The 17,547-nt window shown below is 31.1% G+C and overlaps 1 protein-coding gene across 1 annotated transcript in view; it reads left to right on the top strand.

The window, feature by feature from the left end:
* Positions 1 to 14,649, top strand: part of LOC121127633 (adenosine receptor A2b) — a 258,379-nt gene extending 243,730 nt beyond the window's left edge. Inside the window, exons 3-4 of the mRNA XM_071892688.1 lie at positions 12,324 to 12,934; positions 12,981 to 14,649. Coding sequence (XP_071748789.1) covers positions 12,324 to 12,934; positions 12,981 to 13,747 — 1,378 coding nt within the window. The 3' untranslated portion in view covers positions 13,748 to 14,649. The remainder of the gene's footprint in view (positions 1 to 12,323; positions 12,935 to 12,980) is intronic.
* Positions 14,650 to 17,547: the final 2,898 nt, after the last annotated feature.

Below are 17,547 nucleotides of genomic sequence, written 5' to 3'. Positions count from 1 at the left end.
TAAAATGGATAAGAATTTGTATTTTTTCTATACCATCTGGCAAATTTTTTCTTTGATAAACTATTTATAATAATAAATGTTGAATGCCTATTAAAAAATACATTTTGAATCGTATTACAAAATTAAAAAAAACACCCTTCATATCATTTATTAAGTGGTGATGCTACAAGATTATGAAAACTGACCTGTGGGAAAAAAATAAAAAAATAATAGCAATTTATTGTTATTTTTAATATTGTAAAATTATTATGATTCATTTTTGACCAAAAATCTTGACAAACCGGGTACAAAATTTCATCTTTTTCATGAGAACTTAATTTGTCTTTAATAGTAAATAATTTTTATTCATTAATTTTTGCTAACACAACCTCCGTTGTATATTTACTGTGTTTATTATTTGCTTTAACCATAAAAATTAATAATAAAATCAATATTTTCGTTCCATATTGCTAAGATTTGAAGATAAATAATGTTAAACTAGATTTTTTTTTGTAATATCTTTATTTTTAAACATATAAATACATACCCATTCCCAGAACGCTTTTATGTTGATGTTTGTAGGTATTTACTAGTGTTGAGACGGCTCGAGATTGGAATTTTTAAAGTTCGGTATGAAGTGATTTTTTAAACCGATTTGGAACGGTATTTCGGTACAGACCGCCGACATCTCGGACGTTAGACCAAAGCTTAATTATTTCCAAATCGTGAACCATTTTTTTCAATCTTAATATTGACCAATTTTTTTAGGTCTCCATCCATGGAGCGATTTATGAGTTGTAGAAATTTGATTTATGCAATACCTTTAACTTCATATGACGTTATTGTAGGTCAATGCTCAATATTTTGAAACACGCATGGCTTTTCAACAATTCATCTTTCGGATTGGTGTAGATCAAATTTTAAATGAGACCGATCCAGACTTTTTCTTAAGAACCGATCGAGAACTAATGTTTCTTTGAGACCGAGCTTCCTAAAAGGACCAAATTAGATCAGTTCACCAAAAGTTATAAGGGTCTCAGACCAGTCCAGGATTTTCATACCAAAACCCAACACTAGTACCTACCACGTCTCACTTCGGTAAAACCAAGGAGAATTATCCTTAAGAAGGAAGTGTGTGACGTTTGCATAGACCACATCGAGGGTAGAGAGCCCAGTTGTAACTACAAAAATTACAAATATTAAGTGTTATTACCTATATGTCATTTTAGAAGTCTAATATTTAATGTAATTACTCAAAATCAGAGAAATTTAGTCTGATGAAATGAATTTCTCAGATTCAATTTTATTCTAAAAATTGAAAAACACAAGTATTCATAATAAAAATATGGAATTTGTAAGCTTCATTTGTTGAGTAAATTTTTGAATTATGACAATTTGGATCTTGTCCCACGATACATGTGTTGTATAATAAATGTTCCCTTTGTTATTTGCATAATTTGCATTTTGTCTGCTAGGATCAATGATGAATGTGTAAAGCAAATATAAATTATTCACTATTATCTCCTAAACGATTACAATTTCCTCAAATAAATCAATTTGTATAATGTATCTTCCAAGTGGGTATACGAACACAAGATAATTAACTATTGCAAAAAAAGGGCTTTTACGTCCAGTGCCCTATTTTTTCTTTTTTGGCTATCTCATTTTCTAGATCCTCAAGCTCTACACATTTGTCCTTAAACATATGTACATACTTTTTTTCACTAATTTCTCTATGTATGCTCTGATATTCATGTTTATACCTCATATGTACTGCCTATAAATATACGTGTACATATGTTTTATCTTATTAGACATTGAGCCATGCATTTCGTTCTACCTTGTATGAATCATTTGCTGCCTATAATATTATATATTTAGCTTTGACAATTATTTCCTATTATCTAGATTTATTAAATCAATAGGGATAACAAATTCCTTACGTGTATAATGTCGTCACTCATTTGCAATTTTGAATGCAAGTCGTCATCTTTCCATTTATTTGATTCTATGTTTGATATGCAATGTAAATAGTTATTATACAAAAATATATCACTATCGAATGTCTATCTATGATATTGATGCAGAATAATTATATGTTCGGTTCGTATAAGGATATTAGTAAATTAATATTTGGATTCCGAATATCTATATAATTTATTATTTAAGTCACGAATACAGGCTTTGTATCCTTGAGTGATTGCATTTTGACGCATGTATGTATGGGGATTGGACGTGTTCTTTTGTAATTAACTACCCCGATAGTAATTATGATTGAATGACTGCAAGTGGGCCGAACTATCTATCTTCATTCGTACCTCTGCAAACATAATACGTACATGAGTTGGATTGACTTGAACAGTTCGTATTATATAATGATAAAAGTAATAATAAGAACTAAAGCAAATTTATGGAAATTACTCCTAATTATATAAACATGCCCCTTAACTACATAGTAGGTCTCATTAATTATGATTTAACTTTGAAAAACAAAACACATGCAGGAGTTTCCCAATTCTGTTTTACAACATTGATTTGTGTTGGAGATTATGCCACCTATTTTTGAATGTACTTACTACATATGTGTATATAATTGCATCATTTTTGGGGAGTGATATTGGGTCTTTAGGTATCTAATTTACTCAAAATATACATACTACAACCAACCCATGATGCGGAAGAGATAGAAAGGTATGATAATGATGCCTTCTGTTTGAATTTTACCCATGTATATTGAATCAAATTTATACCTATATTATAGATATAAGTAGAGATACTATCTTTGTCCTCTTCCAATGTCAATACTATCATTTGCATAATGATGGACCATACATACATATTATATCTGTAATTATTTTCGTAGTTGTCAGTTGTATCATATAGATAAAAAGGTAAGTAAATAGGAACGAAAAAGAGTTTGTTTCTATGTTTGAAGATTTTCATCAATTTTTTAAGTCTTATTTACCTTTGTTTATATAATTAAGAAACGAGTTACACCTAAGTCAATTAAAATCATTATTGTATCGTAAGATGAAGTAGCATCCATTTACTTTGGTATCATTCTCTTGCGTTATTATAAATATAGTGTGGTGTTGGTCTTTATTTATTAAATTAAGTCCAGTCTTAGCACCGGTCCTATTGGTCATTTGGACGGTCAGTCCTTATTATTAGAACTGATCTAAAAAAAAAAAATCAAGTGGATTGACGTCATTAAAGACCGAATGTAAAAAAAATAGACAAGAACTTGACGGGACTGCAAAAAAAAAAAAAAAAAGAAGAAGTTGATGGACGTCATTAAATACCGAATTTAAAAAAAAATAGACAAGAACTTGACGGGATTACAGACTTTCATACTAAAAAAGGACTGACAGCACTAATTGTGTATGCCTTGTGCATATTAGTTGGAATATGGAAAAAATGACACAATATTTCAGATAAATTTATTTTATTGATTATAAATCAACTTTTCAATGGAAAAATATTAGGAGTAGTAGTTAATATGAATGTCTTTTACATTTAGGATCATTTTAACTCGATTTGTCATTACATAAACCAGGGTTGGACTCATTTTATTGAAATCATCATCATCATGATAGCAGATCTGAATAATGTCACTAATAGATCCTACATTGTCGAATAATCACATTATCTGAGCTTAAATTTAACATTTTCTTAAGTTAGCTATAATTATTGCCCATAGATTTTCAATAAGATTTGAGAGTCCTGACCACTCATAGAAAAAAAAAATGAAAAAAAACCCCCCGCAGATTCTTCAAATAATTTTTGTATTTTCTTTTATATATGATATGATATCAAATTCTGATAAAATATTCTATCACCATCTGGAAAACAATTTTGAAAAGTAGAAAAAGGAGATTTTTGGGATGTATGAAGTGCATCTGGTTCTGAGAGTCTGATACCTGTTACAGAAAGGATAAATAATGGAAAATATAAGGAAATATTAGGGATTCATTTGATTCCTAATATTCAAAGTCGTCATTCATCAAAGAAAGTGCAAAAATACTTTGAAGAATCTTCAATTAATGTTTATGAGTGACCAGGTAATTCACCTGACTTAAATCTTTTAGGAAATCTACAGAAAATAATGAAAGCTAAGCTCAAAAATTGTGATTTTTTGTCAATGGAGAAGCTAATTGCAACAGGGATTCAGGTCTGGTATCATTATGAGGATGAATTCTATAAAATTTGATCTCATCTTGTTGATTCTTATTACCAGATTGATTTAAAATATTAAAAAAATGCCAAGATCCGACATATCTACATGTTATATTTTTTCATTGAAAAGTTTATTTATAATCAATAAAATAGATTTTTCTGAAATAATTTCTCATTTTTCCTTGTGCCAACTAATATGTAAAATGTACATAACTTATACATTAGGTTGGGTTGGACCGAAACCCAAAAAGCTAGAAAATCGAATATGGTTAGTTATATTTCACTGTTATGCATAGAAATAAACATACATGCCAAATTTCAGATGTGTGAGAAAATGTTTTTAACTGCCGAAACGAGATTAAAATATTAATGTCTCATACTATTTTATTATACCTCTTTTTTTAGCATACATTGCAGGGTTTTCAAAAAAAATCAAGCTTAATAGGTTAAGAGAATTACGTGGTGTAACTATATACATAATTATGCATTTAAAAATGAGTTGCTAGTAAAAATTTGACTATCAAGTCATAATTTATTTTAAGATTTGTACAATCATTGAATATCACAACTCATGCAAAGTACAATTTTCGAATTTTTGAATGTGCTTTTGACTTTAGCAAAACTCAACTACCAGGATATGATCAAGTGCGTTTTTTTTGTATAAGGTGGAATCTAAATCCTTTATTATAAAAGAACCTACTGTGAAATAATTAAATAAATTTTAGATATCAAAGTCATAGATATCTACCATACAATTACAATCACTACTGTCTGTGAAAAAAATATGGCAAATTAGATATAGTATTATATCATAAAAAATATAGAAATTTGATGAAATCTTTTACCAAGAATTTTCCAGGCTACCAAGAAAATATTGATTCATTTATGGATGATTCACATTATTAATTTAATATTTTAACTTATAAATGTATAAATTTTTCACCATGTCCATTAACTAAGGAAATTCCTGTTATGGAACAAAACTTTTTCTCTGATTAAAGAAAGGAAAGGAAAATGTTTATTGATGTCTTAGACAAGAAAGTAACAGTTGCCCTAATAGGAAATTGAAATTAGGAAAAAATGTATAGTACAATGAACTTCCCCAGCATTCCAAAAATCCCTTGAATTGATAATCCAGATTATGCATTTTCAATTCTAAGTAATTGTAGCGACAAAGATTTTTTTTCTCACCAAAAACGACTTCTAAGAGGATAATACCAGAAGAAAATGAAGTTTCAAGTAGTAAGTTTCATTACAAAAATAAAATATTTAAAATTATTAAAGTACGAATAATAAGTTTACTTTGATTGGTTTATATGAAAGGGGGCAAGTTTTACATTGAGTGGGCCCTTAAATAAAGATAAAAGGGTCGGCTCCTATATTTTATGTAAAAGTGCGAGGTATAGGGCAAGTACTCCCTTAAAAAAAACACTGGCTATAGTAATTGTTGTTAAAAAGCCTAAAAAATATGGTTAATTCCATATAAAGCCTGAAAAAGATTAGTTTTTGGATAAATTTGTGTTTAAAACCTTTACAGTTCTCGATTCAGTTTGTTCCTCAAATAAATTTTTATTTTATAAGAATCTACTTATGAATATAATTAGCAATAACCCATTAAAATATTAATAATCATTTTGTATTTAGAAATTTCTATCGAGTGTCGGCTGCTAAAAATATTATTTTTCAGACATGAAATTTGGCATACTGTTTTTCAATAGTACGCATCAACTTTTTATCACTAGCCATTTATTAATATCTAAAAAAGGGGTTTTATATTGTCTTTTATGTGATTTTATCTAATGACGTAGGGATTTGTTTTAAATAGATAGCACCTTTTTATTAAGTAGATTTTACATGTAACATGTTTATACATTTTAGTAGTTTTGGCTATGTACGTCCTTTTTAGTTTTAATCCGTTAAAGAATAAATATTTTAGTGTATGATTGTACCCTCAATCTAAAGGTCTTCTTATTGCCTTTGCTCCGGTCCGGTACTTCCGTCTGTGGGTAGTACTCGGAATACACTACAATCCCCTCAAAACGGCCCGCTCTATTATATTCATATTCGAACCCTCTAACCTATTGAAATGAAAGGCACAACTTGTATACAGTGGCATTTGTTTCATGCTTATTTACGTAGAAGATAAGTAATTTTATTTTAAGCTAAACAATTCAAAATGATAAATGCACTCACTTATACATTATGCATATTCTAAACTAATATACTTTTCCAACTTATAAATTATTGTTTTCTTTTTGTGTTTTAATGTATCTACAAATAAGTTTGGTAATAGCAGTAGTACATAAATACCATTTATATAATTATTTATGTTGTGGGAATCTTGGAGCTGGTGATAAATATTAATACGACAACAGCAACACTGCCCAGGCGTTTTGCAAGCAGGTTGTTGTACGACTCGAGAAGGTACCTTCCATTCATTTATACATAAGCCTTTGTTGATTGTACATACATACATGTCTGTAACCCAAGAGTTATGTAGATATTTTTCGAGATATTGAATAACGCGACTGTATTAAACATGTTAATGTTCTACTTTATGAATAAATACATAGTATTATATTATATTATGTATATATTTATAAAGTATTTAACATAAACAAACAGACCTCAAGGCAATTCCACTAATTACTTGTAGTTATAGTGTAGTTACTATCAGTTTACTCTCTTGTCACTAACTGACTCATTCACAGTGTTGCGTAAAATATGTCCGCATGGTATGTAAAAATAAAAGAAACGGGGTCATTCTGACAATTTGAAGTACTGATGTAAATCCTTTGTATTTAGTAGATGGGCTCCTTTTTGGGAATTCGTAATCTGAAGAATGGATTTTATTTTGCTAAGTGGTTGTCATCATTATTTAACTCCTGATAAGTGAACTTATTTTCCTATAAAAATGAATTATGTTCCAAACCTGATTGAACATTCGTATGTGCTCATAAAAGATCTTGAGGATTTGTTGTAGAGTTATAATTGTAAGTCCTACTTGGACTCAGAGTAGAATTGAGGATCGACATTGGAGTAATTCTTACAATCGTCCTTGTTTATTTCCTTCCCCCCCTCCTCTTTTGTCATAGCTGATTGTATCTGTTCTAGTTAAACGTCTTGAGAGCTAAGCTGCTTTCCTTCGAAACGTTTTTCAAATTGTCAGGGTTACCGTTTTGATTTTCGATTTCTTTTTTAACATTCTCAAAATATATAGGATAACTAATTTGATAATTATTTGGGAGGAGAGGAACAGGTCTAATGATAACAATTTTAAACCTATGTAAATCCCCAATGTAATACTGAGTATTCCATTGAAATCTGACCATTTTGAATTTTAAACTTCAACAAAGTTTAATTTATTATTTAACGATATAATTTCAAAAAAAATATTACTATAAATAAATGTGTGTATGAGCTCTCTTAATCATTAATGTAGCTGCCCTTTGCAGCAATGATGGCTTCCATGCGTCAGCGGGAGGCATGGCACCCGCTATGGATGTATTCCTCTACCATGGCGTACTAGTGCTGGCTGGCAGTGACTTTGAGGTATGCGGTGTTTGGATGAGGGACACTACAGGCCTTTCCCTAGACATACACCCCAAAGGTGTAGTCAGGTCATCAGGGCTGTAGGGGGGGGGGCAAAATTGTGTAAAAAAGAACACAAAAGAGTCTTGCAACGAAGAAAATGGGGTTCTTTCATTGCTGGTGTGAGAAGTGGCCTCTCCACTCTCACAAGGCTATTTCCACCCACTTTTTTGATCGTTTTCTAGATGGTCTGGTATGAAACCCAGAGATCTCCTTCATATGCCCTGAAGGGGGTTGACCTGGGCTGTTTTCTTTAACGCTTTCAGGTCCAGTTTGACCTTTTTGATAGATCCTCTAGATCGTTTCGGACTTGCTAAGAGCTCAGGGTTTTTTTTTGTAACTAACTGTTTATGTTTTAATATATCGAAATATGAATATATTTCAATAACTCATCCTTCATTTAAAATTGAATTAGGAAGTATTCATATTTTAATGGACCAATCGGTACCTTTTTTGAGTTCATAATAAGCAGAGTCAGCTTCTTTAAATTATGTAAAAGTTAACTTATGAAAGTTAATGAAAACATTGGGAAATACACTATATCTTTGTTTCTTTCAAAAAGTGAGTCGTGTCTGTACTCTTATTTATCCGCCTAATCATACAAATGGATTGAGAAACGTCATTTCTATAAATTAAGACCATCTGAGGAAAAAAAAAAAAAAAACTTAAAAAGGGCCCTACATTGCATTCTATTCAAAAAACCACGAAGATTAGAAATATATTTTTTCAAAAAAAATGTAAGTTCCTTATTAATGCCTTCCCTTGCTTACTAGAAAATAGTTCTGACACATCTCCATCCTATGATTTTTAATGAAATAGTATATATCTAGGTATACATATAACAATCTCCATACAAACTTTTATTAAGTAAAGTAAAAAATTAGCAACGTCTTGAGTGAATGAACTTTACTTCATATTTTTTTATTGTTTCTTGCAAAATTTGTGCTCACATATACATTGACTCATTTCATGGGAAATTGTAAAAAATAATCATATACATGGTATATGTCGTGCTTTTAATGGACACGCATTTCATTGAAAGCAACGTTAAATATTTTGCAATGTACAAAAATACATAGAATACATTTCTACTATTTGATAACTTATATGTTATGGATCACCAGATTTGAGACATGCCTATATATCTTAAGAATAAGTTCTTGAATTGTAGTGTTATTCCTCTACATATATGAAAATCATACCCATTATTTGTAATTAATAATCATCTTTTGCACATTAGTGGTTTATGATTTTGGAGGGAGAAAATGAATTATTGCTAAGAAGAGGAGAACCTTCCTCATTTAAAATAGAATTAGTGCTAGAAAAATATTATAATTATATTTAAATTCATATATACATATATATATTTTATTAGGCATTTTTAAATCAATTTACACCAAAGATAGGTAATAATTCTTCTTTTATAGGGAGATGTTAACACACCATGACAGTTAAAATAATGAACAAAAAAGAAGAAGGAGCACATGCAACAACCGTTTTTCCCTTTTTAATTTTTTAGGGGAGTTTTTTTATTTATTACAAACTACTCAACTAACTGATAAGTGAAGTAAAGTAAAGAAGTGTGTAAAGTTAGAACTAAGTATAGCTATTAGAAAAGGACAAATGGTTTATGCGTGTGCTCTTTCTTCTTTTTTGTTCATTATTTAATAGGTCGTCTTGCTGTTAACTTCTTTCTTTGAAGTTAGAAATCTCGCCTATCTTTGGTTTAAAATGTTTTAGAAATTCTTAATTAAATAAATACATATGATTTTTTTATTTAGTACAATATTTTACCAAGTACTATTAATCCTTCATTTTATTGTTGGATTAAAACTTGTACACAACATGTATAAAACCAATGACTTACCAAATAGAGTCCCTATTATTTTTTTGCAATCAAATTGTACAAGTTACGATTTTGGTGTCTTACTTTGATTGATTTAATTACTAGCGGGAGTAGTACCCAGCATAAGGCGTCGATGAACATACTAAAAGAGTGACAGGCCTTGCTTTATTGATATAGATAACATCAACTATTTTAATTAACAACTATCAATTGATCTCTCTATCATTTAATTTTGTTCTATTAAAATTACTTATTTGTTATATATTTACAAACCATATAACTGTGGGCATTTGGGGATAGTACTTAATAATGATTAATTAGGAATCTTAATATATATTGAACATTTAATGGCATTTCAATCATTGGATTAAATACCCTATTTTTAGAAAAATTGAGTATTTTTAATTTGAAATGATTTATCTCATTTATTCTTTGGAACTTTTATAATCTGCTTACGGTTATAGAGTCTGTGTTTTGTATTCCATTTCAACTTGTACGCAATATATAGTATATATTTATTAAATCAATTTAATAATTAAGAATATTATAGGTACGTATGTATCATGTGGCCCAGTATTCGATTCATTCAAACTGTAGGTGGTTTTTTCCATCCTTGTTTCTTATCCCGCCTTCTTAATTCAAAAGATGCTGTTTTTTAATATAGTAACATATAATAGTTATGTAGTAGGTACTTATGACTCTAAAGAGGACGTTGAGGTAATTGATGTATCCATAGGAACTCCTGCATAATTCCACTTCTCATATTATGACATGTATGCTTGTTGCAATACTTAGGTAATTTCAAAAAAGTAAGAAGAAATTACCCTCTGTCGAAATTGCTATTATATATAATCATTTGACTCTAGACATATATATATGTTTTGTAAATTGTATGTAGGTACTTTAAATCAGCGATCTCTAAACCAGTTCACGTACTAGTCTTTGGATTAATCAATGGCGAGCTATACAAGAATTAATAAGTTATTATTCTGTTTTATTTATTATCAAAGTATGGGACGTTGTTAAAGAGGGACTTATTACTTCATCTACAGTTGGTAGGTGAGGAATAAAATATTAGGTATGAATCCAAATTCCAAAAGATAATTAATTGTACAAGGTAGTGCTTAATTAATTTTTGGTTGATAATTATATTAATTGACTCATCGGATTTCACGGGCTACAATGCCTACTACATGATCATCGCGCTCTTTTGTTATATACATTCATACTTAATATTGTCTTCTTTCTACTTACTCCCTCTTTATTATCGTCCCAGACTTAGATAATAAATAAAACAGGGAAATAGCTAATTAATTATTGTACCAGTTATACCGCTAAACTGTATAATAGGGCCGTCCGCAGGGGATGGCCTGGAGGAGCTCCCCAACTTAAATAATTTTTGATTTTACTGGAAATTTTAGTTTTTGAAATTTTATTTCTTAACAATTTAATTTTTTGGATTTTCTTTTCCAAAAAATATAACTTTTTGAAAATAGCTTTGGATTTTTACAAAAAAAAATAATATTTTTTTTATAAATAGCTGCGCATTAAAAAAAAGAATCCCAAAATTTAAAATTTCGGGATACTTTTTAAATCTAAAATATAATCCTGCGGACGCTCTTGTATACGTTATCCCTAATCCTAAGCCTGTCTTCAAATATTCCAGACCATACAAACAAGTAAAATATACAACTTACCACACAGTTATTTATAAGTTTTAAGCAGAATTTTTATGGTCCCATTTTCTAAACTGTGGTTTCTTCAAGTAAATCTAGCTCCCGAACTTAGTATTAGTATTTAATAATAGTCCAAGTCTTAGTCGAGCTGTCTTTTATTTTACAATAACCACATTATCTTCACTTGCGGGCTAAAGTTTTACACAGCTAGCCAAATGATTAAGAAGCAGGCTCCCCGATGGTACCATATAGTTGCAAAGAAACGATCCCAGGCTTCCCATTGATTTAGCAGTTTTTGATATTATAATAGCATTATGTTATTGGAACAATTTGCTAATGAAGTTACTATTTCCTAATCATATAATATCATTATAATGTTGGAGCAATGTGCTGATAAAGATTCATAGGAGTTCACAATGGATTAACGTTTATTATAATTATTATATCTCCCCCTCTGTCCGCAGCCAAATTATCAAGCGTTGACCGGTCTGCAGTTAGAAAAAGGCTGGGGACCACTACTTTAAATTATCTAGAGGAAAATTATTAAGAAGGTCTCACTAACTCAAAGTCAGTCATTTGTAAACATTTGTACATATTATTATGATGTACGACTACATAATTACTAATTATATGTATAATGTATAGACCTATGTTAATGATGAATGAATACTATTTTTGCACAAACGAAATATAAAATTAGGTAGCATCCCATTTCCGCTCTTGGTCTCTACAAAGTACATATTTTTATCTATTGTTTATGTGAACTCTGTTGTTGCCCATGAGTTTAATTAATACGCTGATGTTGTATTCAAAAAATCATAGCAGTATCAAGCTATGTACATATGTGTTTATTTCATTGAACATCTCTCCCATTTCATGTTTTACGAGTTACATATAGTTACTACATAAATTCATTCGCAACAGTTCCCATTTGTGAGACCTGCTGATAAAAGAGAGACTAAGGCATAGCTATTAAATTAACCCACATATATATATTTGTATTATTCTTGAATCCCTATCCTACATACATAAAACTAATCTACCTTTCTTTTTAGATTTGTTGTGAATCTCCTCATCGTCAATGTTCTTTCATCATGTCTCATGCTCCCTCTACTATGCTTGGATCTCTCATCCACATCTTCTTTCATTCCTTCCATAACGACTTCGATTCAGTGTCGACTCACTGAGTTTGTTATTACTTGGATCTCGAGTCTCTCCGTATTCTCAACCCTCGCCATCTCTTTTGATCAGTATCTTGCAATCCTATATCCTCTAAGATATCAAAATCTCATTACCAAAGGTCGATCATGGTCCCTTATTATAGGATCATGGATCATTCCCATACTCACTGGCTGCCTTTGTACATCCATACAGGATGAATCTGCACTCTCATGGGAAACTTGTGCCAAGAGGGAGGATCCTAGTCTCCAACACCTTCCTGGATCCGCATCAACATCAGTTGGATCTGTTTCTCCTCCTCCTCCTTCACTTCCTCCTCCATACTGTTGGACCTGCATCATATTTCCAATCCTCAACTTTGTCTTTATCTTCCTTGCACCTGCTCTCTTTATTAGTTATATCTACATTCGAATTTATACAGAAGCCAAATCTAATTCCAAACGCACTCGACGCACCTCCATTAATCCTGCTGAGCATATGTTTAACTGTGCAATAACTATCACATCTCGTTTCTCATCCTCCCCCCAACAAAGCCAAAACATCTCCAGATCCAAAGCGAAATCAGCGTCCTTCTGTTATTAGTAATCTCTACACTCAAACCCCTCCTCCGGTCATCTCATCCAGATCTGCGCAACTCAAGAGATCTCCTAGCCAACAGTTTATGGACAACATAAAACACAAAATTTCTAATGCAAGTCAGTTCATGTATAGAGAGGAGAGCCGCACGGCCAAAATTTCTATGATTGTGATAGTACTCGTGGCCCTTTGCTGGGGACCATTCTACATTTATCTCTTGGGAAAAGGGCTGAGACTTGAGGATGAAAGACTGTTTCCATATTGGTCAAAGTGCATCATTCTAGGACTTACGTGTCTTTATTCTGTCATCTCTCCTATGGTATTTGCATATCGGAGTAAAAGACTGCAGAGTGAAGTGAGGAAACTCTTTCATTTCCGCTCTGATGAACATTTTCATAATCGGGGTGGGAGTGGCTACAGTCAGCGGAGACGATTGCTTCATCAACAACGACAGCAGTTACTCTCTCAGCACCGTTCTCGCTCCACACCTGCATCTCCTGTACAAAAAAAAACTTCAATGTCGGAGGACGAGAAGTCTCTTCTTCCTCCGCTTATGAGTAGTATTCATCATCCTCTTTCTCATCATCAGCCGCGGAGGAAAATGTCGACCATCATAGCTCCTGATCTATTTGTAGGCTCTACACGATCCTCCATTTCTTCAGCTAGTGGGGCTTCCTCTAACACAACCGCTATTTTCCATTTGGAAAGTAGTGAGCGGAGCTGATTAGATTGGAAGCCACCTTCCCTCAAAAGATCCCTCACGACTCCGCAGCTTCTTACCATTGATGAAAAAATGATTGAAAGATTTGAATTCATGGATTAAATAGTTTCATATTTAGTTTATATATATTGGATATAAATTTATTCTTTTGTTCATTAATTAATTACTCCTACGTCAACTATTTTTTTCTCAGTATCAACGTCATTATATACATAAGTATCTTTATAGAAATATTTCTTTGTATTTGTTTGTCATTTTTTGTACAATGGATGTATTGATTCTCATTTCATATTTCATTAGTATATCCTATGTATACTTCCTTAGTTTATGTACTCGTATATATGTAAACTGTATATGTATGTTATTCCATAGTCCATAGTCAGGACGAAATACTGAGGCTCAAGTCATGAATAAATTAATTACAACTTGATGTACAAACCTCTATTAACTCCATTAGTATTACTAATCCGTTAATGACACAGTTCTCCCAATAGTACATATGTCCATTATTTCTATATTCTTTATTTTTTCCCTGTCTGTTAGTTTTTGCAAGTCAATAAAAACTAATTAGACCATCAGCATTATTCTATTCCATGAATTTAATTATGTTTAATCATTATTACATTATTAGGTAGGGTCAGAATATATCACACAAAAAATATTATTATTTTTTTTTTAATTTGTATTAAAAACTGCAACAAACTAAGAGACAATGAAACTCCCAACCCCCTTTCCCCCTCCTTGTCATGATGCATGATGATACCCTTCCCTCCAAATTGAATTATAATTATCTTTATTGCATTAGATAGAAAGTCAAGTGCCATCAAATTCGTTTTACGTGTAACTATTCCTTATTTACATATAATGAATAAAATGTTTAATAATATATATTCTTGTTAAATTAAGTAAGACTTGTTCGGGTGTTTTATTGCACTTATGATTATCACCATGGATGAAAATAATATTATCTACGGGTATGTAAAAAACAAACAAAACGAAAACCTTCTTGACGTTTTACTGTATTAGCTGTAAGCAACTATGAGATGAACGAAACAAACACCAACCCCTGCAGATCTTAGGGTAAATAAAAGTAAAAAGATCTAACTTTAAGAACTCCAATTAAGGAATTAATAGAACTATTTAGTGCAAAAAAAGACATCTGCTTTATATAATTTCACCGAGAGTATTAATTATAAATAGGGTTTAAAAATTGTTTTGAGTCATAATGATCATCTGATAAAATAAATTTGTTTTCTAAGAAAAAAAAAAGATTGAAAATGAATATGATTAATTTCAAATTGCGGCAAAATATCTAAATTTTGTCAATATACTTTCATTTTTTGTCAGAAATAATCTGAAATATCGACAATACCTCTTGCACTTAGTTGTGGGTTTGACTAAGAGGAAAAATTAGATCTGGAAAAAATATTGGAATTCTTTCTTTTTGTAAAGGATATCATTGGTCGTTCTTCGCAAAACTTAAAACTTGTTAAGAACATATAGTATATAATATGGATGTGTAGAACCCCGTGCACCCTGCACTGTTAGATAACGACCCGCTAGGGACATATCCCTCTTTGTTTTTCCGAAACTCCAGTTTATATTTTCTGATTCTTACTTATTGTACAATACAAAAAAAAACACCATATTTTTTTAAATACTCAAAAAATATATATGAATTTTGTAATAAAAATCTTAAATTACCCTTACAAAAAGGAAGTTTATTTTCATAAAAAAGATATTATCTTTGATCATTTTCAAAGAATGGAAATGGCCTACGTCTACTGTTTGTCTAGAAATCATAGCTGGGACAATTATCCATATCATTTTGTGCATATACAGGGTGATTGCAAGTGGTGGGATGAAAGTGCTAACGCTCCCTTCCCCATAAAAAAATTAAGGGATATTTGCTAGAAAATTTAATATTTGAATTTTAATTAAATTTTTCGAATCTTTTTCCGAATTGGTTTAATTTTCTGTGAATTGCTGCGGATTTTTGAAAAATTTTTCCGAAAAATTTTACTTGCTGAATTTTCTAGAAAAAAAGCAGAATAAGAAACATAAACTTCCCCCAAAAAAAAAATACAATCCTACAGACGCCCCTGATATACTGGGCAACTGTTATTATTTACTCCTCTCTGTTATGCCAGTTTTGAGAGATTAAGAGTCATTTTCTTACAATTGTAGAACACAAAATGAGCTGTCGATTGCTTAGAAAAACATTTTTCTAGTGGTCACCATGAGCACACAGTTCAAGAAGAGAATTGAGATACCAGCGCACTTCTACGAGGGATTGTCCCCGTAGCCCATCGAGGAGCCATCAGGGGTCTCAAGGAAGATGATTTACAATGTCTCACATGCATGATTGTAATGTTTTTCAGTGTAATCGACCGCTAATTATGTGTTATACACCATTGTTCATAGGAAAATTGTAAGAAAATGACTCTTAATCTCTCACAATTTTCATAATAGAGCTAAGTAATTAATAACGGTTGACCTGTTAAAGGGACACATTAATGAAGGTACATGAGTACATCTCTTCATTGAACGTTAGTTCATATTATAATGGAGACTTCAGTAGTGATGGATTTGGTCTGGAAATCCTAGACTTATCTGAATCCTGGTATGATTTTTAGTGAACCAAACTAATTTTTTCCCTAAAAGATGTTCAGTCTTACCGGTTTCAAAAGAAGGTCTAGATCGGTCGCAAACGAAAAATCCGTCTAGGTCCGCCCCAACGAAAAAATAAGTATATATTAATCTCATTCAGATTTTAATTAGGACTTGTTCTATAATTTAAATTTAATATCGTCATGTTTATAAGTACTACTATAGTATCTATAAGTGTGGTTAGAGATTATTTATCTATTGAAAAATTATATTTTTTAAAACTTGTGATCTTATTACTGTTCTTTTGGGTATTCATCGAAGGTTTTGGTGTGGAATTTGGTCGCTTTTATACTCATCCCGGAATCTTCTTAGAATATTCTTCCTATTGGTTGGAGGGAGGGGATGTTTCTCCCTCTATCTTTAATCGTACAAGAACACTTACACTAACACCCCCTTATTATTATTATTTTTTTGAGGATCTTACTTTTTATTATTGGCTCTCTGCACAAGGGTTTGAAGAATTACTTTAATTAGAGATACTCCCTCAATTAATTCGATCTCCTTTTAGAGAAAATTATTTAAAACATTATGGAAGACAAACCAACTGATCGCACTTCTGAGGATGCCTTTAAAAATTTAAGCAAAGAAAAAATGCTTATGGTAAAGTTCTCTCGAGAAGGTAGAAAAACATTAAAGAAGCTGTCCAAAGGGTAAATTTGAACAAAACGTTCAAAAGGGAAAAGTTTGTTGTTACTTTAACAGAATCGCATACAAATCGTGTATTCAATAGTGTAAATATGATACAACTTATGGTTTATAATGCTGCTCTGTTTTTTGGCTTTACAGAAAATCAAATTGCTGGGGCTCAAGCTCGATATGGCTTTGGTTATGCGTCTTTCTATACACATGAACTTATAGATGTGCACTCTCGGCTACCGATATTGAAGAAATCATACACTGTTAACATAGAAGGGTCCAATAGTGAAATAAAATCTGTATGTATGAAAATAAGGGATATTGAGAACTTTGAGATGGAAAAAGAAAAAAGATTTACCATTACCGCAGTCAACACCTTCAAAAGAGTTGATGGAAGTAAATTGGGAAAATGGATTTCCAAATTTTGTAAGGTCGTTAGACTAACCCTGAAGATCCTGATCCTGAAAGGCAATTTTTCTAATACATTCTTTTCTGTT

Source organism: Lepeophtheirus salmonis, chromosome 13, assembly GCF_016086655.4.
Source record: "Lepeophtheirus salmonis chromosome 13, UVic_Lsal_1.4, whole genome shotgun sequence".
Taxonomy (NCBI): domain Eukaryota; kingdom Metazoa; phylum Arthropoda; class Copepoda; order Siphonostomatoida; family Caligidae; genus Lepeophtheirus; species Lepeophtheirus salmonis.
This window is presented reverse-complemented; position numbering and strand designations above follow the sequence as displayed.